At 37.3% G+C, this 26,982-nt stretch overlaps 1 protein-coding gene across 8 annotated transcripts in view; it reads left to right on the top strand.

Annotated features, from left to right (window-relative positions):
• Window positions 1-26,982, top strand: part of NEK1 (NIMA related kinase 1) — a 226,358-nt gene that overhangs the window by 61,239 nt on the left and 138,137 nt on the right. For 5 of the 8 annotated variants that reach the window (XM_032413176.1, XM_032413178.1, XM_032413175.1 and 2 more), the window contains 5 exons: window positions 9,003-9,062; window positions 9,297-9,356; window positions 9,448-9,495; window positions 9,663-9,737; window positions 22,317-22,477. In XM_032413176.1, coding sequence (XP_032269067.1) covers window positions 9,003-9,062; window positions 9,297-9,356; window positions 9,448-9,495; window positions 9,663-9,737; window positions 22,317-22,477 — 404 coding nt within the window. The remainder of the gene's footprint in view (window positions 1-9,002; window positions 9,063-9,296; window positions 9,357-9,447; window positions 9,496-9,662; window positions 9,738-22,316; window positions 22,478-26,982) is intronic. The other 3 variants (XM_032413179.1, XM_032413177.1, XM_032413181.1) reach the window with 2 other exon arrangements.

Here is a 26,982-nt window from a genome sequence, read left to right as displayed (position 1 = left end):
TATTATTTAGGTCTTTTACTGAGATTTTTGTCTCGTTCTTTTGTTTGGAACATATTTCTCTGTTTCCTCATTTTGCTTTCTCTGTTTGTTTCTATGTTTTGGGTCAGAGTACCTCTCCCAGTCTTGAAGGAGTGGCCTTTTGGAACATATTCTTCTGTCTCCCTATTTTGCTTGCCTTTCCATGTTTGTTTCTATGGAATATGTGTAACAGCGATTTTTCCTTAACTTGAAGGAATGGTCTTGAATATGGTTGTCCCTTATGTAGATTGTGTGTGTTTGATGACTTGTGGTGGCTGGCTGGAGCTGTGGCTGATGTGGCCTGGAGGTCACAGGGCATTCTGTGCTGGTGCTGCCTTGTTGGGATCATGTGGGCCAGAGTGGTCCTGTTGCTATCTGTGCAGGGGGTGCCCTAGCAGGACAGCTGAAGCTGAAACAGGTCCAAGCAGTGGATCCTAGGATTCTCAGTGCAGTGGGCACCCTGGCAGGACAGCTAAAACTAAACTGGGTGCAGGCCTGGGAGGGAGTGTCTGGGGACCCTACATGCAGAGGATACCCTGTCAGGACAGCTGAAGCAGACAACACACTGAGTGTAACACAGAAGGTCCCATGGTTCTACATGCAGAGGGCACGTTGGATTGGTGAAACTGAACTAGGTATAGATTGGGGTGTTTTAGGACTCTGCATAGAGGGTGCCCTGACAAGGTGACCAGAGCTGAGGCCAGTACAGGTGGGGTGTTTTGGGGCCTTTGTGCAGGGAGCACCCTGGCATGGCAGCTGGAGCTGAAGCAGGCATCAGCTGGGAGGTCCTATAGCACCATGCACCAGAGGTACCCTAGTAAGCTGTCTGAAGCCATAGTGGTCTGGGCCTGTGTGTTCTGGGGTGCTTTTGCACACCCATGTCACCTTGGCACAAAAGCTGAAGCTGTAGTAAGTTCTGACCAGGGGTGTCGTGTGCACTGCCCTCTGGCTGCCTTGATGGCTGGATCCGGTATGGGTTAGAGCCCAGGGCCCACTGAAGTGGCAGGCCAGTTAGGGTACTAGGACCCTGCTCCCATTACGAAGGTGGGGGGGCGGGGTGTAAACTGTGTTGCTCACTAGCCCCTCTGACTTGGCCCAGAAGAGTGTTAGCAACTCTCTCTGCCCCTTGGTAGAGTTTAGAGCTGGCCCTTTTATATGCTGGTTGCTCTTTTAAAGCTCCAGAACCTCTGGGGCTGCTGTGGGGTAGGGACCCAGAGCATGATGAGGTGGGTAGGCCACCTTTGGTGTTTGTACCTTAATCTGGTCTGTGCTTTCGTGGTGGAGGGGGAGTGTAAACCATGGCAATCTCCCGCCACTTGTACCTAGACGGAGTTGTATTTGCTCCTCTGTTGTTTGACGGAGTTCTAGGGCCGGATCTTTTATATACTAGTTGTTCTTTTAAACTGGCTTTTTTTCTGTGTCCCAGGGCAGACCTCTTTGCTTCCAGTCCCTCAGTACTATCCCTTCCCACTGCAGTTCTCAACATTGGAGCTGGGGGTTCCCTTTTTTACCATGTCTTTGTCTCTCTTGTTCTATCTTTTGTTATACAGAAGCTGTTCAGTTAGCCTTCAGTTCTTCTCTGGGAGAAATTGCTCCCATAAATAGGTGTAAAGTTGGTGTGTTCATGAAGGAGGTGAAAGCTTGAAAATGAGAAGTTTATAAGAAAAACCATAACCACTTAATGATATTGTCTTGTCACTTTTTTTTGTTTTTTAAGATTTTATTTATTTATTAGAGAGAGAGAGCAGAAGCAGAGGGAACGGGAGAGGGAGAAGCAGTCTCCCTGCTGAGCAGGGAGCCCAATGCGGGGCTTAATTCCAGGACCCTGGGATCATGACCTGAGCTGAAGGCAGAGGCTTAACCAACTGAGCCACCCAGGGGCCCCTGTTTTGTCACTTTTTAATTGGAAAAATTTAAGCTAGTAACATACTAAGTTTTTACTACTCAGCATATCAAAAATTATTTGCATGTCATAGAAACTTTCTTTGCTTCAGTTCCTATAGTTTTTTTTTTTTTAAAGATTTTATTTATTTAATTGACAGAGAGACAGTGAGAGAGGGAACACAAGCAGAGGGAGTGGGAAAGGGAGAAGCAGTCCTCCCGCCGAGCAGGGAGCCCAATGTGGGGCTCAATCTCAGAACCCAGGGATCATGACCCGAGCCGCCCAGGCGCCCCGTGTATTTTTTTAACGGATTCTGTTCTTATGCCAGCAGAGGGAGCTCTATGAATAGAATTTAGTATTTTGGTTCTGATTTTTAAAAAACACAAAACATTTTTCTTAATGCAGTGTTTTATGTTACCATATTTTTCTCTTTGGGTAGATACAGTTGAAAATACCTGTGTGATCTCAAAGAAACAGCTTGGTATTTTTATTTCACAAATATTTGAGTAAAAAAAAAACAAAAAACAAGTATTTGAGTATCTTGTTTATGTGGCAGTGGAGCATCAAAAGATGAATATAATTGGTGTCTTCATTTAACTTACCTAAGAATATGTAGGTGCCTTAGTTAAACATACTCTTCTTACTGCTCACTATTGGGTAATCTGTTTAAAAGCTGTTTGTTTAAAGTGAGATCTGTGTTACTCGTGTCAATATTTTTAAATTAATGTTGCAGTTCAAAGATTTTGAGACCTGGTAAGAGTTAAGCTGTGGGACCTTTCAAAATATAGAATGCAGGGCTCTCTGTCCAGAAATTATGATTCTGCAACTCTTGGGGATATATATATTTAAAAATAGCTTTATTGATATTTATTTCACATCCATCCAAAGTTTGGAATTAAGTGGCTTTTAGTGAGTTCACAGAGTTGTGTAACCATCACCACAATCATTTTTAGAACATTTTCATCACCTCCAAAAATATCCTTTTCCCATTTGCTTTCACTCCCCATTCTTCCCCTACCCCCATTGCCGTAGGCAACTGCTAACCTACCTTTGTCTCTGTGTAGATTTCCTTATTCTGTACATTTCATGTAAATGGGATCATACAATATATGGTCTTTTTTGACTGGGTCCTTTTACTTAGCACAGTGTTTTCAAGGTTATAACATGTACCATGTTGTAGCATGTATCAGTACTTCATTCCTCTTTATTGCCAAACAATATTCCTTTGTATGGAAGGAATGTGTATTTTTACAAAGCTTCTGTGTAACATTACCCACTGCTTTAAATTTTATATACATCACATACTTTGAAATATTAACTTTGTTAATACTATGAAGAACATTATCTCTATTTTTTTCTTACATGTCAGTAACAGTGGCCCCAGCTCTCTCCCTTGACTATTTTAAAATTTGGGGTCTCTATTTGTGATGGAAAAATCTTTTTAGTGGATAAAGAACAGAGACTTCTTTTAGTAATAGATGGGGAGAGTAAGAGAACCAGCTACACAGAGTATGTATCTTTACTGGGTCTGGATGTGATACATATTTATTTCTTACTCTTGGTTACTTTTAGAAAAAATTGGAAAGTTACTCTTCTTTAAATATTTCAGTATTTTTGTCATTTCATTGACCCTAGTGCCATTTCTGCAGTTAAGTGGTAAGATACTTGTGGTTAAAGTGAGAGTTGAATTAAAATAACTAACCAAAGTTAGAAATTAGGAGTTAGGAACTAATAATGTAGTGAGGGGGTGGGATGGTTCTGGGAACCTACTACTTGGGTCTTCTCAGGTAGTAGGCTCCTGTGTTACTTACGATGTGAGATTTAGTACCATTTACCACACTGTTTGTGCAGCTTTAAGCTAACTTATACTGTATCAATAAAATGGATTTGGTTTAGGGGTACCTGGCTAGCTCAGTCAGTATGTGACCTGGCTAGCTCAGTCAGTATGTGAACATACGACTCTTTTATCTCAGGGTTGTGAGTTCACACCCCACCTTGGGCATAGAGCTTACTTTAAGAAAAAAATTAAGGGCACCTGGGTGGCTCAGTCGGTTAAGTGTCTGCCTTCGGCTCAGGTCATGATCCCAGGGTTCTGGGATCTAGTCCTGCATCGGGCTCCCTGCTCAGCGGGGAGTCTGCTTCTCCTTCGGACCCTCCTCCCCACTCATGCTCACTCTCTCGCTCGCTCTCTCTCTTGCAAAAATAAATAAATAAAATCTTTTAAAAAAATTAATTAATTAAAAAAATTAAAATGGATTTGGTTTTGATGATCGTGAATTAAATTGGCAAAGTACATTATAAAAAGAATCATTTTCATTTTATCAGTTTATCAACACATGGGGGTAGTGTTACATATTCTAAATAGCATTATTTTATTGTGCTCATATTAAGTAATGTATTCATTAAAATAAGTTACATTTTGTAAGGAGGAAATTATGTTTAAATTATATATCATGTTGCTTTCTGAAGAAGAAGCTTCAAAGATCTTCGGAATTCTTTTAGTATAAATAAACTTTTGTGTGTCTTTCTAGTTCTTTTTTTATTTTTATTAACTTCATATTAATTGAGGGTCACTTATTTGATTTATTCTGAGTTGCCTTTTAGAATTTTAGTGCTTACTTCTTTGGATCATTTTATAAAATTTAGAAAACTTATGCAATGAGTGGTATATAAAAGTAATAACATTGGCTTTTGCTAAAAGACAGCTGCTATTGAAACGGAATTGTTGCCAAAGACCTTTTTAATGACTTAATAAAATGCTGAATTATTTTGATAATAATGTAAATGATCATTGAAGTAATATTTTAAAGTAACATCTGCTTTTCTTTGTATTGAAACTCAACAAAGGTAAACAGTTTTGTACAGTGTTCTCTTTATATTCATTTTTTTTCCTAAGGTAGTTGAAAAAATGTAAAAACTGGTACATGATAGATAAGAGTTTCCTGTAAATACTTTTTATCTTTTTTGGTATATAGGATTATATTTTGAATTGTTTAAAGATTTGATCGTACATTAGGCTTTACCTTGATTACAAAATTTGAGTATTTATTAGCATAGGATAAAAATGAGAAGACCATGTGTCAGTTATTCTTATGAACACACATATAGAAATCCTTAAAAAGGATTTCTTTTTAAAAAGAAAAATCAAGCAGCTTATCAAAAGAATAATAATTATCAAATAGGATTCATTTCAGGAATACAGGGGGTGGTTCAATAGTAGAAAAATGATTACTATAATTTCACTGCATTAGCGGATTAGAAGAGAAAACCATATATAAATTATCTCAGTAGATACCGAAAGTTCAGTAAAATTTAAACTAATTTTTGTTTTATATATTTATTTTTTTAATGACTTTTTTTTTTTTTAATTGCTAAGACCTGGTGAGCTTTTCAGATTTCATCCTGCTCCAGGAATAATTAGTTTAACCTCATCTGTCTGGGTTATAGTTTACTTATCTCTAAAAAGAGGTCATACTAGTTTTTCCTTAAGGCCTTTAGCAGTCCCTGTCTCCTTCCACCTCTTTCATCCTAAAGCTCTCTCATACTTGTTTAAAATTGGACCTGAAACACGTAACTTTTTAAAAAGGGTTAATTTTAACTTCTGATCACATATCTTTTCCAACACCACTTCCTGGTAAGCTCCAACTAGAGGAAGTTTGGGGCTGGAACTTACTTATAACCACAAGATCAAGAGTTGCATGCTCTATCAACCGAGGCAGCCAGGCACCCTCACCGATTTTTGCTTTAAAAACTTCTTTGGTTGTATACATTAAATATGTATAACTTTCTGTATGTCAATCATACCTCCAAGTAGTTAAAAAAAAAACAACAAACCAAGAACTTCTTTGATTCAAGAAATAGAAGGGAAAGTTCTTAATTTGATACAGTTATATATACCTGAAACTTATGTCAAGGATAGTATATAAGGATGAACAATTGGAAACATTACCATTAAAGTCAGGAACAAGACAAAGATATTTGCTATGATTGCTTGATTGCTTTTTTTTTTTTTTTTTTAATATTAGGCCAGAAGTCCTATCCAATGCAATTAAAAACAGAAATATGAACCATAAGTATTGGTAGAGGAGAGAAAACATAGACATTATTTACAGATGATATATTTACTTACCTAGAAAATTGTTGTGAAGCAGCAGAAAACTATTAATGAATTCAGTAATGTAGCCTGACACAAATTCCACATGCAAAAATGTATAATCAGTTACAAAATGAAATGGAAAGAAATAGTGACAAACTCGTTGAAATTCTTTAGAATAGACTTAGTGAGAAAGGTATAAGATAACTGATTAAGAAAGGAACCAAGGTCAATGGAATAGTGTCTATGAGTGAAAAAAAAAAAGGAGATAGAAACAATAACATAGATAAATCACCAAAACAGTATTAATCAACAGAAACAAGATACGGAAGAATACGTGTTGTATAATTCCACTCATGTAAAACTCAGAATCAGAAAAATATTAAGCTCTGTTGTTTAGGAAGGCATATGTAAGTTGCAAAACAATAAAGAAAAGCAAGATGGTAGTGAAAAAGTCAGGATGGGGGCACCTGGGTGGCTCAGTCGTTAAGCATCTGCCTTCGGCTCAGGTCATGATCCCAGGGTCCTGGGATCGAACCCCGCATCGGGCTCCCTGCTCAGCGGGAGGCCTGCTTCTCCCTCTCCCACTCCCTCTGCTTGTGTCCCCTCTCTCGCTGTGTCTCTCTCTGTCAAATAAATAAATAAAAATCTTTAAAAAAAAAAAAAAGTCAGGATGGTGGTTACCTCTGTGGTATAGGTAGAATTTGTGGAAGGGCACTTGGAGGGATTCTGGGTGTTGGTTTGACTTGAGTTGTAGCTACATGGGTATTTCCTTTATTTTTGCTAACCTCAAAGTAGATCTTTTATCTACTTTCCTGTAGGTGACTTTATATCCCAGTTTAAAAAAAAAAAAGGAAAAGAGGAGATGGTTATGTGGAATAGAATAGAGAATTCTAGAAACTGACCCAGATGAGTGTGTGAATTTATTATATATGAGGCATTTTAAACCAGTGGGAAAAAAGATGTATCAGACAATAAATTGTTAGGGGATAATTGAATTGCCTTGAAATCCTAGAAAAAACTTAGATTCCCAGCTCATTATGAATAAAAATTTATTTTAGATCGGTCTAAAAATAAAAGTCTACAAACATTTAAAAATCTAAATATAAATTAAAGATGTAAATATAAAAATGAAACTAAGCGGCAGAAACAAAATATAATATCTAGGTTAAAATTTCTTCCTTAGCAAAACAATATATGCAGGTATCACAAAGGAAAAGATTGGCAGATTTAACTATACATAAATTACAAACTTCTGTGCGGTGAAAGATAAAACAAACAGCAACTAGAATGGGGAAAATATTTGTAGCATCTGTAATAGTCTTATTTTCTGCAATATGCAAAGAGCTCCTAAAATTGAACAACCCCACAATTAGATGAACAATTGGTATATAAAAGGAGAAATGTTAATGTCTCTATACTGGGAGATATTCTTAGCCTTTGTAAAAAACAGAAATTCAAGACAGATTGATAGTATTTGTGAGACTGTGAGTAAAAGAGCTCTTTGGTGGGAGTATTGGTGCAGACTCTTGGGAGGGCAGTTTTTCACAACATTTTAAGTTGTGTTAGACATGTACTTTCATGTCTAGAAAAATTGCCCTTCTGAAAGGCTGGCATATGGCACAAAGATGTATGTACAAGGAAGTGCCTTAAAGCATATAGAGTAGGAAAAAAGTGGAACCACCTAGTTATCCATCCCTAGAGGAATGCTAAAATTAATTAATTATATCCATTGTATGGAATATTGCCATTGTTAATTTGCTTACTACAATGTGGAAATGTCAAGGAACATTGTTAATAGTAAAAAAACATTTTTCCATCTAATAACACATTTTTATTACATTTATGTAAGAAGCATAAAAAGCTAGAATTCTATGTATGTATATAGTTATGTATATATTTAAGTGTGTATATATTTAAGTGTGTCTTGGAAGGATACTCATGAAAACATTGACAGTGGTTACCTCTAGAAGTAGAGTGAAGTAGACTAACTTCTTACTATTGTTTGAATTTTATATAGTGAACATATATAACTACTTTTTAAAAATTTATCTCTTCAATATTGGGCTTTCTAAATGAGATTCTGTTTTCATATTAGAAAACTGAAAATTAACATCTGTATCCGAGGACAGAACTTAGTGATTGGGGAAGAACCCTTTTCCACAGTTTCTTTGAATCTAAGGTTCCTTTTTGTTTAACACCATATTGAACACTACAGTCATTCTTTTATTTTTAGGGATTTTATATATATATATTTTGTTTGTTTGTTTGTTTTTTCCTGCTCTAGTTTTTATTATTTCCTGGCTTTGGACCTTGTTCTTTTTCTAGCTCCTTTAGGTATAGGGTTAGGTTTTGTATTTGAGATTTTTCTTGTTTCTTGAGGTAGGACTGTATTGCTATAAACTTCCCTTTTAGAACAGCTTTTGCTTTATCCCAAAGATTTTGGACTGTTGTGTTTTCATTTTCATTTGTTTACATGTATTTTTTTTTATTTCTCTTTGAATTCTTGGTTGACCCATTCATTGTTTAGTAGCTTATTATTTAGCTCCTTGTATTTGTGTTCTTTCCACAGTTTTTCTTGTGATTGACTTCTAAAATCATATCATTGTGGTTGGAAAGGATGCATGATATGGTTTTAATTTTTTTGAATTTATTGAAACTTGTTTTGTGGCCTAACATTCTGGAGAATGTTGCATGTGCACTTGAATGTGTATTCTGAGGTTTTTGGATGGAGTGTTCTGTATGTATCTGTTAGGTACATCTGGTCTAGTGTGATTTTCAAAGCTGTTTCCTTCTTGATTTTCTGTCTGGATGATCTATCCGTTGATGTAAGTAGGTGTTAAAAGTTCCTTACTATTATTGTATTATGGTAGGGATAATATATTTTGAAACAGAGTCATGGCAGTATTTGGCTTCACCTTTTTCTTATTTTAAATTTCCACAAATTTGAATTGTTCAAATACGTACCTCAAAATTCTTATCTAATTTGTAGTTTTACTTTTTGTCCAGGCCCATCAAATTCCAGTGAAGAAAGTGAATCCTGGAGAAGAAAGGAGGAAAATGTTTGAGGTATAAAGACATCTGTCTGTTTGCAAAAACAATTCTAAGAAAAGAGACAAAATCTTATAAAACCTCCAAACCTTTCCTCCTTATTTCTTTCAAACAAATAAACCTTTAACTTAATCCTTTTTTTTTCCTTCCTAATCTCCCTGGGCCTATCTCTACCATTGGTATACTAACTTTCCTTATGAAACTAGAAAAAGTAGGAATTACTATTGATAAAAATGTTCTTTTTTATTTAAGGAAGCAGCAAGAAAGAGAAGGTTGGAATTTATTGAAAAAGAAAAGAAACAAAAGGATCAGGTAGTTTTTTTGCTTTTTTTCTTCCCTTGCCAAGTTGTAGACGATAATAGTTTCAAGAGTTCTAAGAAGTTTGTCTTTAAAATTGTTACAGATTAGTTTAATGAAGGCCGAGCAGATGAAAAGACAGGAAAAGGAAAGGGTAAGAGGATAATCCATTTTTCCATGGTACATCCTACTCCCTCCCTACACACATACTTTTTTTTTCTCTAAAGGCATACACTGATTTCCATTGTGTTAGTAAATGTATTTCATGTATTTTATATTAAATACTTGAATTGTGTTTTGTTTGTTTCTTTTCCCTAAAAGTTGGAGAGAATAAATAGGGCCAGGGAACAAGGATGGAGAAACGTGCTAAATACTGGTGGAAGTGGTGAAGTAAAGGTAGGCATTGATACCCATGTGGTTACACTATTGTGGTTTTTTATCCAGTCTCACCTTGCTCTTTGAAATGTATATAACTGGCTTTAGGAGGGGGGGAGGTATTAACTTTTTACCTAGAATTCTTCATCTGTTACAAATTCTTAGTTTTCCTACATGTATTTGATATCTAATTTGTATTGATAACTAATATCTGACACTGTTAAATTGTTTAAGAAGTTTGATGTGAAGGCTATGATATACCATTCCTTCCAGAAGAATCTTTTTAAAATCAAATAAAAGTTGTCACACCTCTGCCTAAAATCCTTCTATTGCTTCATCTAGCCTTAAAGATTAAGTTTTCTTAAGATCCTTGTTCGTCTGGCCCCTGCCTATATCTCTCTAAGCTCCTCTCCATCCATTCCCTACCACACGCTATGGACTCAAGTGAGGCTGAACTAAAAGACCATACTGGTAATTTTCTTATTGTGTGTAGCCTGCCTAATCTCTTTGTCTTTGCACTGTGTTTCTCTTTACTTGATGGCACCCCTCCCTTCACTGTCAATCCCACATCCAATGATTTACCTGGATAGCAGATTACCTAGCTAATCATTTATCTAGATATATTAATTGATATTTCTTTTGGGTAGATCTAGACTCTTTAACCTTGGGCAAGTTACTTGTTTTCTGAGCCGTAATTTCTTCATTTAAAAAAAGAAAGAAAGAAAAGAAAAGGAAAAAAAATTTCAAGAACAATGCCTGGAGTGTGACTAGCAAGGACTCATAGGTTTAATTTCCTGTTTCTTTCTTTGTTCTGCTTATCTGAATCTTATATTTCCTCTTCTGCTCTTGTAGCATCCTTTACATATCTGTGGTAGGCTGAATTCTAAGATGGTCCCCCAAATTTCTGATTCCTGGTATAGATACCTTGTATTCCCTCCCCTTGGTGGAACCCTATGAATAAGGTGGTATTGTAGCTCTCTTGATTAGGTTTTGTTACGTGGTAAGTGGTGATGGGATAGTCACTCCTGTGATTACTGTTGATATTTGATGAGACTCCTCATAGCAGACTGGAAGGGGAGAAGAAAGTCTGAGAGACATGCTTCTCCTGGCCTGGAAAAAAGCAAACATTCATGTTGCAGGGAAATATAGGTGGCCTTTAGAAGTTGATAGTCCCCTTTGGCCAACAGCTAGCAAGAAAGTGGTGACCTTAGCATTATGGCCACAAGGAAATGAATTCTGCCAGGATCCAATGAACTTGAAAGAGGATCCTGAGCCTCAGATGAGAATTGCAGTTCTGGCTGATGCCTTCTTTGCTGCCTGGTGAGATCCTGACCAGGAGACCCAGCTAACCACATCCAGACTCCTGAGCCAGGGAAACAGTGAGATAATAAATGGGTATTGCCTTAAGCTACTAAGTTTGTGGTAATTTGTTACACAGCAATAAAGAAATGAATATACTTTTATTCCTCTGTATTATAATTTTAATGTATGTTATCCAATCAACTTTTAGTCAGCATGTCTTTAAATTGTGAATTCCCTTGACCCAAGCTCTTAAACTTCGTATTTAGGTATTGAATAGATTTGTCAAATTGACTTGATTACCTTTTTTACTTCTTTTCCCCAAAAGTTATGATTTGAATAAAAGTTTGTTTTATATAAAAGATATGTGTGTTCTGTCCTGGCTTTCACATTTTTCATATTACATATTAGTAATTCAGTAGAAGTCACTTCTTCTAATTCTGTATTAATATATTATACTGTTTTTAGTAATATAAATTTATCTTTAAAATTATACTTTACCTTTTTTGTGCTGTACTATCTACTTTACTTGAAAGTAGAGCTTACTACCTCCTGAATGACAAGGAATGACTCAAAATTTGGCCCATTCTAAAATAAGTAATTCCAGGGTGCCTGGGTGGCTCATTCATTAAGCATTTGCCTTCGGCCCAGGTCATGATCCCATTAAGCATCTGCCTTCGGCCCAAGTCATCATCCCAGAGTCCTGGGATCGAGTCCCTCATCGGGCTCCCTGTTCAGCTGGGAGCCTGCTTCTCCCTGTCCACTCCTAACTGCTTGTGTTCCCTCTCTCGCTGTCTCTCTCTCTCTGTCAACTAAATAAAATCTTCAAAAATAAAATAAAGTAACTAATTCCATATCTTATCCGATTGGAAAGTAAAAGTAGGCCCTCAGATCTTGTCAAGCATTTTATATCAAGTACGTGGTTAGTGTTGAGAATTCGATTATTTTTTCTTGTTTTTTTGCGTATGTCTTCTATGCAATAAAATGTTTTTTTTTCCTATGGTGTCTAAAGCTATACTTAATCCTAAAGTCTAGTTTAATCAATGTTGTTTGATAACTGATTGAGACAGTTTTTCAACAGAATTACATAGTGTGTGCTTAATAGATTTTTGCTTCATTTTATAAATTTCTATAATGCTTTCATTGAGTATTAATAAAACTATTTCCCGTGACTTAAAGCAAATTCTACGTTAGTTTCTGTACTTATTTCCCATAGGGTTTGAAATATTTAACTTTTAGGTTGTTTGATTTCTGTACAGTTGTTAGGGGCCTGGAGCCTCAGTATAATGTCGACCAAATTAAGGACATCCCCTAACTAAAGATTAAACAGAAACTAAACATTAAGGGAAAGATTTCAAAATTAGTACCATTATTATAAACCTCTAATAAGGCATTATTCACAGTATAAATTACTAACTGTCTTTGGTTATTTACTATTTGCAGAATCTGGGACTTATTGCTTTATTTCTGATGTGTCTTTTATGAATTATGAATGTGTATTGTGTTTTAAATTATGAAATGTTCCACATAGTTGGATCATACGGTAATCATAATATGTAAGAAGCTTATCTGTTGTTTGAAAATATATGGGAATACTACTCAGTGATAAAAAGGAATAGCCTGTTAATACATGCAACAACATGGATCAATCAAAAACATACTGAGTTAAAGAAGCCAGACATAAGAGTATGTTTTGTATGATTTCATTTATATGAAATTATAGAAAAGGCAGTCCAGTCTATGACAGAGAGCAGATCAGTGATTGCTGGAATGAGGGGATGTTGACTGCAAAGTAACACAAGGGAACTTTTTGGGGTGATGGATATGCTTTTGATTGTAGTAGTAGTTACACAAGTGTATATATTTGTCAAAACTTCTCCAGCTGTGCTTATAATTGGTGAAAAAGGTGATTTTTGAAAGATCATATTGCTTCAGTGTTCTAGTACAGTATTTTCAGCATTATTTTCAGTATAGCCATCTTCAGAGATGTTAGCATACCTACATTTTTGCTAAAGAGAAACATTAGACAACTCAAATTCAGATCAATGTGAAATTAGCACCAGGCTAAGCTCAGAGAGTAGCCAGTCTCATAGGAGATGCAACTGCCTTTTATCTGAATTCTGATTCTGAATCTTGCCTTGGGAGGCACATTTTGAAGATGTGTGTGAGGATTCCTTTAATGGGGTTTCCTGCCTAATTAGTTATCTTCCCTATTTCTGACAACTTTCATCTCTTCTCAAACATCTTTAATCAGTTATCTGTATTCATCTTGAGTTTTTTTTTTTTTTTTTAACTCATGCTTTCTTATAATATTGGCTGCAACTTACTATGTAAGGATTTTAGCTCAGAGGGTACACTGAAATTTACTTGATTTCATTTTTCTTTGCCTCTTTTCTTAGCCAGATTTCTTCCTTAAAATGTTATCACTTGGAAGCTCTTCTTTTACTTGTCAGTATTCTGGCTTCTGTTCTCATCATTTCCCCCCCAAAAATGGTTTTGAAATGCTACCACTCAACTTTAGTCATAACGGTTTATTTTCAGTGTTGTTCACCTCTGCATTTGAGGTTATTGATTTCCTCTTGATAGTGAAATTCTTTCACTGTGACTTGTGAAGCATTACACACTTACTTTTTTTTTTAAATTTTATTATGTTACGTTAATCACCATATCACCATACATCATTAGTTTTTGATGGAGTGCTCCATGATTCATTGTTTGCGTATAACACCCAGTGCTCCATCCAATACGTGCCCTCTTTAATACCCATCACCAGGCTAACCTATCCCCCCAACCCCGTCCCCTCTAGAACCCTCAGTTTGTTTCTCAAGAGTCCATCATCTCTCATGGTCCGTCTCCCCCTCCAATTTCCCCCCCTTCATTTTACCTTTCCGAATATCTTCTTCTTCTTTTTTTTTTAAACATATAATGTATTATTTGTTTCAGAGGTACAGGTCTATGATTAAACAGTCTTACACAATTCACAGCGCCCACCATAGCACATACCCTCCCCAATGTCTGTCACCCAGCCACCCCATCCCTCCCACCCCCCACCACTCCAGCAACCCTCAGTTTGTTTCCTGAGATTAAGAATTCCTCATATCAGTGAGATCATATGATACATGTCTTTCTCTGATTGACTTATTTCGCTCAGCATAATACCCTCCAGTTCCATCCACGTCGTTGCAAATGGCAAGATCTTATTCCTTTTGATGGCTGCATAATATTCCATTGTATATATATACCACATCTTCTTTATCCATTCATCTGTTGATGGACATCTTGGCTCTTTCCACAGTTTGGCTATTGTGGACATTGCTGCTATAAACATCGGGGTGCACGTAGCCTTTCGGGTCCCTACTTTTGTATCTTTGGGGTAAATACCCAGTAGTGCAATTGCTGGATCATATGGTAGCTCTATTTTCAACTTTTTGAGGAACCTCCATACTGTTTTCCAGAGTGGCTGCACCAGCTTGCATTCCCACCAACAGTGTAGGAGGGTTCCCCTTTCTCCGCATCCCCGCCAACATCTGTCATTTCCTGACTTGTTAATTTTAGCCATTCTGACTGGTGTGAGGTGGTATCTCATTGAGGTTTTGATTTGGATTTCCCTGATGCCGAGCGATATTGAACACTTTTTCATGTGTCTGTTGGCCATTTGGATGTCTTCTTTGGAGAAATGTCTGTTCATGTCTTCTGCCCATTTCTTGATTGGATTCTTTGTTCTTTTGGTGTTGAGTTTGATGAGTTCTTTATAGATTTTGGATACTAGCCCTTTATCTGATATGTCATTTGCAAATATCTTCTCCCATTCTGTCAGTTGTCTTTTTATACCACATGTTCTTTATCCATTCATCTGTCGATGGACATCTTGGCTCTTTCCATAGTTTGCCTATTGTGGACATTGCTGCTATAAACATCGAGGTGCAGGTACCCCTTCGGATCACTACATTTGTATCTTTAGGGTAAATACCTAGTAGTACAATTGCTGGGTCATAGGGTAGCTCTATTTTCAACTTTTTGAGGAACCTCCATACTGTTTTCCAGAGTGGCTGCACCAGCTTGCATTCCCACCAACAGTGTAGGAGGGTTCCCCTTTCTCTGCATCCCTGCCAACATCTGTCATTTCCTGACTTGTTAATTTTAGCCATTCTGACTGGTGTGAGGTGGTATCTCATTGAGGTTTTGATTTGGATTTCCCTGATGCCGAGCAATGTTGAGCACTTTTTCATGTGTCTGTTGGCCATTTGGATGTCATCTTTGGAAAAATGTCTGTTCATGTCTTCTGCCCATTTCTTGACTGGATCATTTGTTGTTTGGGTGTTGAGTTTGAGAAGTTCTTTATAGATTTTGGATACTAGCCCTTTATCTGATATGTCATTTGCAAATATCTTCTCCCATTCTGTCGGTTGTCTTTTGGTTTTGTTGACTGTTTCTTTTGCTGTGCAAAAGCTTTTTATCTTGATGAAGTCCCAATAGTTCATTTTTGCCCTTGCTTCCCTTGCCTTTGGCAATGTCTCTAGGAAGAAGTTGCTGCGGCTGAGGTCAAAGAGGTTGCTGCCTGTGTTCTCCTTAGGATTTTGATCCTGTCTCACATTGAGGTCTTTCAACCATTTTGAGTCTATTTTTGTGTGTGGTGTAAGGAAATGGTCCATTTTCATTCTTCTGCATGTGGCTGTCCAATTTTCCCAACACCATTTGTTGAAGAGACTGTCTTTTTTCCATTGGACATTCTTTCCTGCTTTGTTGAAGATTGGTTGACCGTAGAGTTGAGGGTCCATTTCTGGGCTCTCTATTCTGTTCCATTGATCTATGTGTCTGTTTTTGTGCCAGTACCATACTGTCTTGATGATGACAGCTTTGTAATAGAGGTTAAAGTCCGGAATTGTGATGCCGCCAGCTTTGCTTTTCTTTTTCAACATTCCTCTGCCTATTCGGGGTCTTTTCTGATTCCATACAAATTTTAGGATTATTTGTTCCATTTCTTTGAAAAAAGTGGATGGTATTTTGATAGGGATTGCATTGAATGTGTAGATTGCTCTGGGTATTGCATTGATCTGTGCATCTATGCATTGATTTTATATCCTGCCACTTTACTGAATTCCTGTATGAGTTCTAGCAGTTCTGGAGTGGAGTCTTTTGGGTTTTCCACATAAAGTATCATATCATCTGCAAACAGTGAGAGTTTCACTTCTTCTTTGTCGATTCGGATGCCCTTTATTTCTTTTTGTTGTCTAATTGCTGTGGCTAGGACTTCTAGTACTATGTTGAATAGCAGTGGTGATAGTGGACATCCCTGCCATGTTCCTGACCTTAGGGGAAAAGCTCTCAGTTTTTCCCCATTGAGAATGATATTCGCTGTGGGTTTTTCATAGATGGCTTTTATGATATTGAGGTATGTACCCTCTATTCCTATACTCTGAAGAGTTTTGATCAAGAAAGGATGCTGTACTTTGTCAAATGCTTTTTCTGCATCTGTTGAGAGGATCATATGATTCTTGTTCTTTCTTTTATTAATGTACTGTATCACATTGATTGATTTGCGGATGTTGAACCAATCTTGCAGCCCAGGAATAAATCCCACTTGGTCGTGGTGAATAATCCTTTTAATGTACTGTTGGATCCTATTGGCTAGTATTTTGGTGAGGATTTTTGCATCCATGTTCATCAGGGATATTGGTCTGTAATTCTCCTTTTTGGTGGGGTCTTTGTCTGGTTGGGGATCAAGGTATGGTGGCCTCATAAAACGAGTTTGGAAGTTTTCCTTCCATTTCTATTTTTTGGAACAGTTTCAGAAGAATAGGTATTAATTCTTCTTTAAATTTTTGGTAGAATTCCACTGGGAAGCCATCTGGCCCTGGGTTCTTGTTTGTTGGGAGATTTTTGATTACTGCCTCAATTTCCTTAGTGGTTATAGGTCTGTTCAGGTTTTCTATTTCTTCCTGGTTCAGTTTTGGTAGTTTATACATCTCTAGGAATGCATCCATTTCTTCCAGATTATTTAATTTGCTGGCATATAGTTACTCATAATATGTTCTTATAATTGTTTGTATTTCTTTGGTGTTGGTTTTGATCTCTCCTCTTTCATTCATGAGTTTATTTATTTGGGTCATTTCTCTTTTCTTTTTGATAAATCTGGCCAGGGGTTTATCAATCTTATTAATTCTTTCAAAGAACCAGCTCCTAGTTTCGTTGATCTATTCTACTGTTCTTTTGGCTTCTATTTCATTGATTTCTGCTCTGATCTTTATTAGTTCTCTTCTCCTGCTGGGTTTAGGCTTTATTTGCTGTTCTTTCTCCAGCTCCTTTAGGTGTAGGGTTAGGTTGTATATTTGAGGGCTTTCTTGTTTCTTGAGAAAGGCTTGTATTGCTATATACTTTCCTCTTAAGACTGCTTTTGCTGCATCCCAAAGATTTTGAACAGTTGTGTTCTCATTTTTATTTGTTTCCATGAATTTTTTTAATTCTTCTTTAATTTCCTGATTGACCCATTCATTCTTTAGTAGGATGCTCTTTAGCCCCCATGTACTTGAGTTCTTTCTGACCTTCCTCTTGTGACTGAGTTCTAGTTTCAAAGCATTGTGGTCTGAAAATAGGCAGGGAATGATCCCAGTCTTTTGGTACCGGTTGAGACCTGATTTGTGACCTAGGATGTGATCTCTTCTGGAGAATGTTCCATGGGCACTAGAGAAGAATGTGTATTCTGTTGCTTTGGGATGGAATGTTCTGAATATATCTGTGAAGTCCATTTGGTCCAGTGTGTCATTTAAAGTCTTTATTTCCTTGTTGATCTTTTGCTTAGATGATCTGTCCATTTCAGTGAGGGGGGTGTTAAAGTCCCCCACTATTATTGTATTGTTGCCCATGTGTTTCTTTGCTTTTGTTATTAATTGGCTTATATAAGTGGCTGCTCCCATTTAGGGGCATAGATATTTACAATTGTTAGATCTTCTTGTTGGCTAGACCCTTTAAGTAGGATATAGTGTCCTTCCTCATCTCTTATTACAGTCTTTGGTTTAAAATCTAATTTGTCTGATATAAGGATTGCCACCCCAGCTTTCTTTTGGTGTCCATTAGCATGGTAAATGGTTTTCCACCCCCTCACTTTCAATCTGGAGGTGTCTTTGGGTCTAAAATGAGTCTCTTGCAGACAGCAGATCGATGAGTCTTGTTTTTTTTATCCAGTCTGATACCCTGTATCTTTTGATTGGGGTATTTAACCCATTTACATTCAGGGTAACTATTGAAAGATACGAATTTAGTGCCATTGTATTGCCTGTAAGGTGCCTGTTACTGTATATTGTCTCTGTTCCTTTCTGGTCTATGTTACTTTTAGGCTCTCTCTTTGCTTAGAGGACCCCTTTCAATATTTCTTTGTAGGGCTGGTTTCGTGTTTGCAAATTCCTTTAGTTTTTGTTTGTCCTGGAAGCTTTTTATCTCTCCTATTTTCAATGACAGCCTAGCTGGATATAGTATTCTTGACTGCATATTTTTCTCATTTAGTGCTCTGAATATATCATGCCAGTCCTTTTTGGCCTTCCAGGTCTCTGTGGATAGGTCTGTTGCCAGTCTAATGTTTCTATCATTGTAGGTTACAGATCTCTTGTCCCGAGCTGCTTTCAGGATTTTCTCTTTGTCTCTGAGACTCATAAGTTCTACTATTAGATGTCAGGGTGTTGACCTATTTTTATTGATTTTGAGGAGGGTTCTCTGTGCCTCCTGGATTTTGATGCCTGTTTCCTTCTCCAAATTAGGGAAGTTCTCTGCTATAATTTGCTCCAATATACCTTCTGTCCCTCTCTCTCTTTCTTCTTCTTCTGGGATCCCAGGTATTCTAATATTGTTTTGTCTTATGGTATCACTTATCTCTCAAATTCTGCCCTCGTGATCCAGTAGTTGTTTATCTCCTTTTTCTCAGCTTCTTTATTTTCCATCATTTGGTCTTCTGTATCACTAATTTTCTCTTCTGCCTCATTTATCCTAGCAGTTAGAGCCTCCATTTTTGATTGCACCTCATTAATAGCCTTTTTGATTTCGACTTGGTTAGATTTTAGTTCTTTTATTTCTCCAGAAAGGGTTTCTGTAATATTTTCCATGCTTTTTTCAAGCCCAGCTAGTGTCTTTAAAATCATCATTCTGAACTCTAGTTCTGACATCTTACTAATGTCCATATTGATTAGGTCCCTGGCAGTGGGTACTGCGTCTTGTTCTTTTTGTTGAGGTGATTTTTTCCATCTTCTCATTTTGTCCAGAGGCAAATAGATGAATGAGAGAACAAAATGCTAACAGGGTAACAACGACCCCAGAAAAATAGACACTAAATAAATCAGAAGAGACCTGAAACCAGAGGAAAAGAAAGGGAAAGAAGGAAAAAAGGAAAAAGAGAAAAAAAACAAAAAAGAATATAATCAGATATGATCAGGCTGGTGCATAGATCAGTGCCACACGCTAGGTTTTGGGCGTATTTGGTCTGTTAGAAAAAACTGCCTCCCAAAATTTTAAAAAAACAAAAGCTTATATATGTACAAAAATAAGGGTAAATACGATGAAGGGATGGAATATGACTGTAAAGCTTAAAATTATAAAAGATTTTATAAAAGGAATTGACAAGAAGTTGGTTGAAAAAAGAAAGAAGAGAAATTAAAAAAAAAAAAGAATGTGATCAGGCAGGAGACTAGAACAAAGCCATACACTAGAGATTTAGGGTCTATTTTGGTGTGTTACAAGAAACTGTATCCCAAAATTTTAAAGACAGAACAACTTATATATATATATATATACCAAAAATAAGGTTAACTACTATGAAGGGATAGAATATGACTCTAAAAATGAAAAATAAAAAAGATTTTTAAAAAAGGGATTGATAAGATGTTGGTTGAAAAAGGGAAAAAGAAAAATTCAAAAAAAATAAAAAGAAAATTAAAAAAATTAGCTTTGAAGGACTAAAGAATCAGGGGGGAAAAAGCCACAAATTCTATGTGCTGTATTCCCCTAGTGCTCGAGTTCTGCCGTTCTCATTGATCAGTCACCTTGGTCTTGGCTGGCTGTTCTTGCTTATCTTCTGTTGGAGGGGCATGTTGCAGTGATCTCAAATGTCTTTGCCCGAGGCGGAATTGCCCAGCCCTTGCTGGGGTCCGGGCTAAGTAATCTGCTCGGGTTTGCTCTCGGGAGCTTTTGTTCCCTGAAAGCTTTCCATACTGCTTTGGAGGCCGAGAGTGAAAATGGTGGCCTCCCAGTCTCCAGCCCGGAGGAGCGAAGGGCTCGGGGTCCCACTCCTCATTGAGCCCCCAGAGAAAAGCAGTCAATCACTCCCGTCTCCCCGGTCTCCGACTGCACTCAATGCTTACCTGGTCTGTGACCGAGCGTTTCTATCTCTGGCACATGACCCCGTTTGGAGTCTCCAAACCCAGCAGATCCCTGGTGCGCTCCCGCGGCACTCCTCCCAGGGGAGGAAAGGGAGTCTCCCCGGATCTGCCGCTTGTTGGGTCCCTGCTGGAAGGGCAGTGGCCTGTGTCGCGCATCACGGTTTATGGCAACCCAGAGCTGAGAGCCCACTCCTTGGCTCCGTCTTTGCAGCCAGCCTCCCTGCTCTGATTCCTGGGAGCTCTGCCGCACTCAGGCACCCCTGTTCTTTCTCTGACCCGGAGGGTCCTGAGACCACACTGTCCCAGTGAGGGTTCCACCCCCACACATAGCCACTGGAGCAACGTCCCTCAGCAGAGCAGACTTATAAAAGTTCCGATTTTGTGCTCTGCTGCTCTATCACTTGCCAGAAGCGGCCGGCGGAGGCCCCCTCCCCCACCGTCTATCCCCCCGAATATCGCCTCGGATTCACTTCGCACATCCTACCTTCCAGAAAGTGGTCACTTTTCTGTTCAGAGAGTTTTCTGTTCAGAGAGTTGCTGCTATTTTCCTCGATCTCCTATTGAGTTCATAGGTGTTCAGAATGGTTTGATCCCTATCTAGCTGAATTCCTTTGACCAGATGAAATTTAGGTCTCCTACTCCTCTGCCATCTTGCTCTTCCCCTTACACACTTACTTTTAAAATTCTCATCCTTGTCTGACATCTCTGTTTTCTAACTCTGAGTTTTCCACATGCTTGTCTGTGTAGTTGTGGCCTTATGTCTGCCTTTAATCTGTGTTATTCCCCAAGAGAATCCACAGCTCCCTTCCCTTTTTCATTGATTGCTTTTCTTTATTTCTAGGCTTGTGGCTTTGGCATCAGTGCAGTAAGCCTTTGCATTACTTCCTCTACCTTATTCTCTCTCTTATTCCTGCTTATCATGCATAATTTGACTCACCTTCCTAAAAACTGTTTTGCTGTGCTACACCTCTCAGAAAGTTTATAAATGCTTTCTGTTGTCCTTTGTTATATGATCTTAAAGGGTTGCTAGCAATTAGATATACTAGCCTTTTATGACCAATGCCTGCCTTCTTTTCATATTTGTTTGCATAATCTCTTTCTCCTCCTGCTGTCAACACCCAAATATTATACATACATCACTTCTTTTTACTTTAATACCCTGGCTCATATTTAATCATTCAATCTATCTTTGTTACATTGCTTTTAAGACTGGGTTGAACAGTATCTTTCTCCAGTGCCTTTTTTTTTTCTTTTGAGAAAGTTTTATTTCTGGTAAGTTTTTTTTCTGTTTTGTGAAAGTTGCTCAGTCTCAGTACTTACTACTTTAGCATGTGCCTATTACCATTGATTTATCACAGGCATGGAATGTTTTTCTAGTTTTGTGCTTTGTTTCCCAACTTGTTTATAACTGATTAAGGATAGATATGATGTTTTGCTTTTTTTTATTTACATCTAGAATATGTTTCAATGGTATTTATATCCTTATTGTGGAGTTGAAGGATTTGAGGTATATTAAATACCATATGTAAATGTTCTTGTTAAATATAATTTTGAGTGTTACTACAGTACACTCTGCTTTACTTATAAATTGTACATATTTAAACTTAATAGAATGGCATCATAAAATATGTACTAGAAACTTGTTTCAAAACTTATGAAGACCAGACTTTCAATATTTACAGTTTTAATGTCTTTTTATATTTTTCTTAAATTATGCTTTATTCTTAGTAACAAAGTATACTACTTTTTGATTGTTAATGGTTATAATATAGTAGGAAAACATTTTGGTTTGGGTTGTCTGTTTATCAATATGTTCAGATTAGCTCATTGCTTTTTAAAAGTCAAGTGTTGAAAAAAACCTGTTTTTTTTTTTGAGAGTAGTACAGGCCTTTTTGGCCTTATGAGATAAACATGTGAGAGCTGTTTGTTTAATTCCTAGGCTCCCTTTTTTGGCAGTGGAGGGGCTGTGGCTCCATCATCTTTTTCTTCTCGACAGTATGAACATTATCATGCTATTTTTGATCAAATGCAGCAACAAAGAGCAGAAAATAATGAAACTAAATGGAAAGGAGAGATATATGGCCGAAGACATCCAGAAAGGTATGGCTGTGTTCTGCAGAAGTTGCTCATGCTTTGCTTCAGAGAAAATAATGAAAGTCATTTTGCATGTTTTTCTACAGAGGAATTTCACCTGAAAAACATCCAGGATTTCCTAAGGGGCTACAGGTCATCACCATTTCCCAAATGCTGATGCTCTTAGAAAATGCTTTGAAAAGATTGACAATCATGTCTAAACAAGCCAATGTAAACAGGTTGAGCTGTGATGATCCATAAATTGATTCTTGTGTGTAATTTTGTCTTATGACCTATATAGCTTAGAACCTATATTTTGGAAATGTCTTCTGTATTGATTACAAAGAATATTTTGTTGCCTTCTGGATGCAATAATTTTTCTCAGGTGCAAATTTGGCCTTTGATTACATTTGGCAAACATGTACCTCTTCAATTTAGCCTAATTTTTGTAGCTTATTTATATGTTATAGGCTGAACATACTTATTTAAAAGAAGATGTGATAATATCACTTTAAACCAACATATGGTTGTAATAATTTCACCCACTTGCTTTAAATGAATCAGAATATATTTAAATGGAATCACACTTTATGCAAAATTTCAAAGCATGCCTTTTTTGTCTTTTTTTTCTCCTTAGAATCCCACTTTTTGTTGTTTTGGCTTGTTTTCTTACATTTGTCTCTGATTGATAACTCCATGATCTTGTTCATCAGATTTTTCCTTTTCTTCCACTGAATTAATTTAATATGATTGTAATCATTAGTTTTAATTTTCACGGTTCCTTTTTTCTTAAGTATGCATACAGGTTTTCCTAGATATTCCCATTTTTTCTATAAAACATCTGTTTAAAAAAAGCAGATAGCATTTTGTGAAAATTTAGTTACATTGCCTTTTTTGTGTCATTTTAAGGAGAATACTCTTTTTTTTTTTTAAGATTTTTATTTATTTGACAGAGAGAGACAGCGAGAGAGGGAACACAAGCAGGGGGAATGAGAGAGGGAGAAGCAGGCTTCCTGCTGAGCAGGGAGCCTGATGTGGGGCTCGATCCCAGGACCCTGGGATCATGACCTGAGCCGAAGGCAGATGCTTAATGACTGACCCACCCAGGCGCCCCAGGAGAATACTTTCGAATGTAATAAACATCTTTATGATTCCCCTTAATTATAAAAGATGATTAAAATGTAGGTGAGCAGAGGTAAATAAATGAGGTGAATATAAATTAACATTATGAATTATACAGTAACCTAAAATATTAAGCTAATTGTAGAGTCTATTTTTGAGAAAGGAAGGCTACCAACTCACAATATGAATTTTTTTGATGAAATGGGAAAGCAAATTTGTGTGTGGCTTTTATCCTGTGGTGTTATGGATCTTTCTAGTATTTAATTTGGCTTTATTTTGCTTTATATTAAATCTAAAATAAATAAGTATAGTATAAAGAAAATAGGGAAAACTGTGTTATGTTTCTTCACATTGTTCAACTTCCAGAATATTTCTTGGTTATTCACAATTGGAATGACAAATAATGGACTACATTGGGCCATTTTTTATCAAACTCCTATTATAACCTTGAATATTTGCATATATTTGAGTTTCAAATTATCTTAAGCTACTTCTTCCACTATACCACACCTTCCATTCAAACTTTGTTTTGCATTAGATACAGTTTCACTATTTTAATTTTCAGTTTTAAATCATTTGTGGTTATGAGATCATTTTTATTTCATTTATATCAACTCTGGGCTTAGCAATATTCAGACAGACATTTTCTTATGTTGCATGAAATTATTATTTTTTTTTATAGATTATTTATTTGACAGAGAGAGAGAGGACAAGTAGGCAGAGCAGCAGGCAGAGGGAAATGGAGAAGCAGACTCCCCACTGAGCAGGGATCCTGATGCGGGGCTTGATCCCAGGACCCGGGGATCATGACCTGAGCCGAAGGCAGACACTTAACTGACTGAGCCACCCAGGTGTCCCTGTTGCATGAAATTATTGTTCTTTTTTTTTTTTTTAAGATTTTATTTATTTATTTATTTGACAGAGGGAGAGATAGCGAGAGCAGGAACACAAGCAGGGGGAGTGGGAGAGGGAGAAGCAAGCTTCCCGCGGAGCAGAGAGCCCAGTGCGGGGCTCGATCCCAGGATGCTGGGATCATGACCTGAGCCGAAGACAGAGGCTTAATGACTGAGCCACCCAGGCGCCCCATGAAATTATTGTTATTATTATTAATGATGGTAGGTATTTTTGAACACTTATTATATACCAAGTTGTATTTATTCGTCACAGCAACCCTTTGAATTAGGTATTATTCTTTTAATAAAGATGAAGAAATTGGTCGCCTGGTTGTCTCTCTCGCTATCTCTGTCACTCTCTCTCTCTCAAATAAATAAATAAAAATCTTTAAAAAAAATAAAGATGAAGAAATTAGGATTTACAGAAATTTAAAACTTGTGCATGGTCAGTCAGCTAGTAAGTGGTAGGGCTCGGATTTAAACTAAGTCCATCTGACTGTAGAGTTCTCTTTAAATGCTCTCTTTCTCTTCTTTTAAAGATTTTATTTCAGAGAGACAGAGATAGCAATAGAGATAGTGAGAGAGAGCACAAATAGGGAAGAGAGGGAGAAGTAGGCTCCCCGCTCAGCAGGGAGCCCAATGCCAGGCTCAATCCCAGGACCCCAGGATCATGACCTGAGCCAAAGGCAGATGCTTAACTGACTGAGCCACCCAGGTGCCCCTTAAACACTCTCTTACGAAGATTTATCAGCTTCTTGAAATACTACTAGTGAACAAACTAAAAAGTTATTGCTTTAGTTGGTTATAAAATTTTAAAATATTGGGTACTTTAAACATTTAACATGGTGTCAATAACTGCATGAACTTTCATGTATACTCACTGAATTTATTTTTATTTATTTTTTTATTATGTTAATCACCATACATTACATCATTAGTTTTTGATGTAGTGTTCCATGATTCATTGTTTGTGTATAACACCCAGTGCTCCATGCAGTACATGCCCTCTTTAATAGCCATCACCAGGCTAACCCATCCCCCAACCCCCCTCCCCTCTAGAACCCTCAGTTTGTTTCTCAGAGTCCATACTCTCTTCGTGGTTTGTCTCCCCCTCCGATTCCCCCCCTTCATTCTTCCCTTCCTGCTATCATCTTCTTTTTTTTTTTTTTACATATAATGTAGTATTTGTTTCAGAGGTACAGGTCTGTGATTCAACAGTCTTACACAATTCACAGCGCCAACCATAGCACATACCCCCCTAATGTCTATCACCCAGCTACCCCATCCCTCCCACCCCCCACCACTCCAGCAACCCTCAGTTTGTTTCCTGAGATTGAGAATTCCTCATATCAGTGAGGTCATATGATACATGTCTTTCTCTTTTTGACTTATTTCGCTCAGCATAATACCCTCCAGTTCCATCCACATCGTTGCCAATGGCAAGATTTCATTCTTTTTGATGGCTGCATAATATTCCAATGTGTATTTATACCACATCTTCTTTATCCATTCATCTGTTGATGGACATCTTGGCTCTTTCCATAGTTTGGCTATTGTGGACATTGCTGCTATAAACATCGGGGTGCATGTACCCCTTCGGATCACTACATTTGTATCTTTGGGATAAATACCCAGTAGTGCAATTGCTGGATCGTATGGTAGCTCTATTTTCAACTTTTTGAGGAACCTCCATACTGTTTTCCAGTCACTGAATTTAGTTTGATTTTATTTGAGGACATGGAAAACAGGAAAATTGGCAGAAAACTGAAGATCATCAAATATATGGTTTTCAAAAAACATATTCTGTAAACTAGACCAGTTTTCTTCATCTTGATCCCTGGCAAGATTAAAAGCAATACCTGCGGATATCTTAGGAGGAAGCAGTAATCACTCTGACAAAGTATAAATTCACACAGAACAGATTATGTCAAATAAATTTTTTTTTTTTTTTTTTTGTTAGAGTTATAGGCTGGAACTTTAGTTTGCAAACTGTATGGTGAGGCAACCTGGAGCATCATAGTGCCTTGGATATTTTATAATTTTGAAGGAAACACAGCTATGTCTTTTTTTTTTTTTTTTTTTTAAAGATTTTATTTATTTATTTGACAGAGACATAGCGAGAGAGGGAACACAGGCAGGGGGAATGGAAGAGGGAGAAGCAGGCTTCCCACCGAGCAGGGAGCCCAATGTGGGGCTCGATCCCAGGACCCTGGGATCATGACCTGAGCCGAAGGCAAACGCTTAACAACTGAGCCACCCAGGCGCCCCACAAGTATGTCTTTTGGACAAAGCACAGACCAGTACTCTTAAACAGTTTGGACCTAACTAATAAATGAAATGCTAGGTATTTCTGTTGACCTAGAGGCAGTGTGAAAAAATTAATTAGACACCTAGTAGTACCTACAGCAATATACTGTTTATATTCAGAGGATGCTAATTAATATTTTCATGTCGCCCAAATAAAAAATTTTTAGAGTCTTGTCCTCCTTAAACTAATCTCACTGTTTAAGGGGGGGC

This window comes from Phoca vitulina, unplaced genomic scaffold, assembly GCF_004348235.1.
Source record: "Phoca vitulina isolate PV1807 unplaced genomic scaffold, GSC_HSeal_1.0 scaffold14, whole genome shotgun sequence".
NCBI classification, from domain to species: domain Eukaryota; kingdom Metazoa; phylum Chordata; class Mammalia; order Carnivora; family Phocidae; genus Phoca; species Phoca vitulina.
This window is presented reverse-complemented; position numbering and strand designations above follow the sequence as displayed.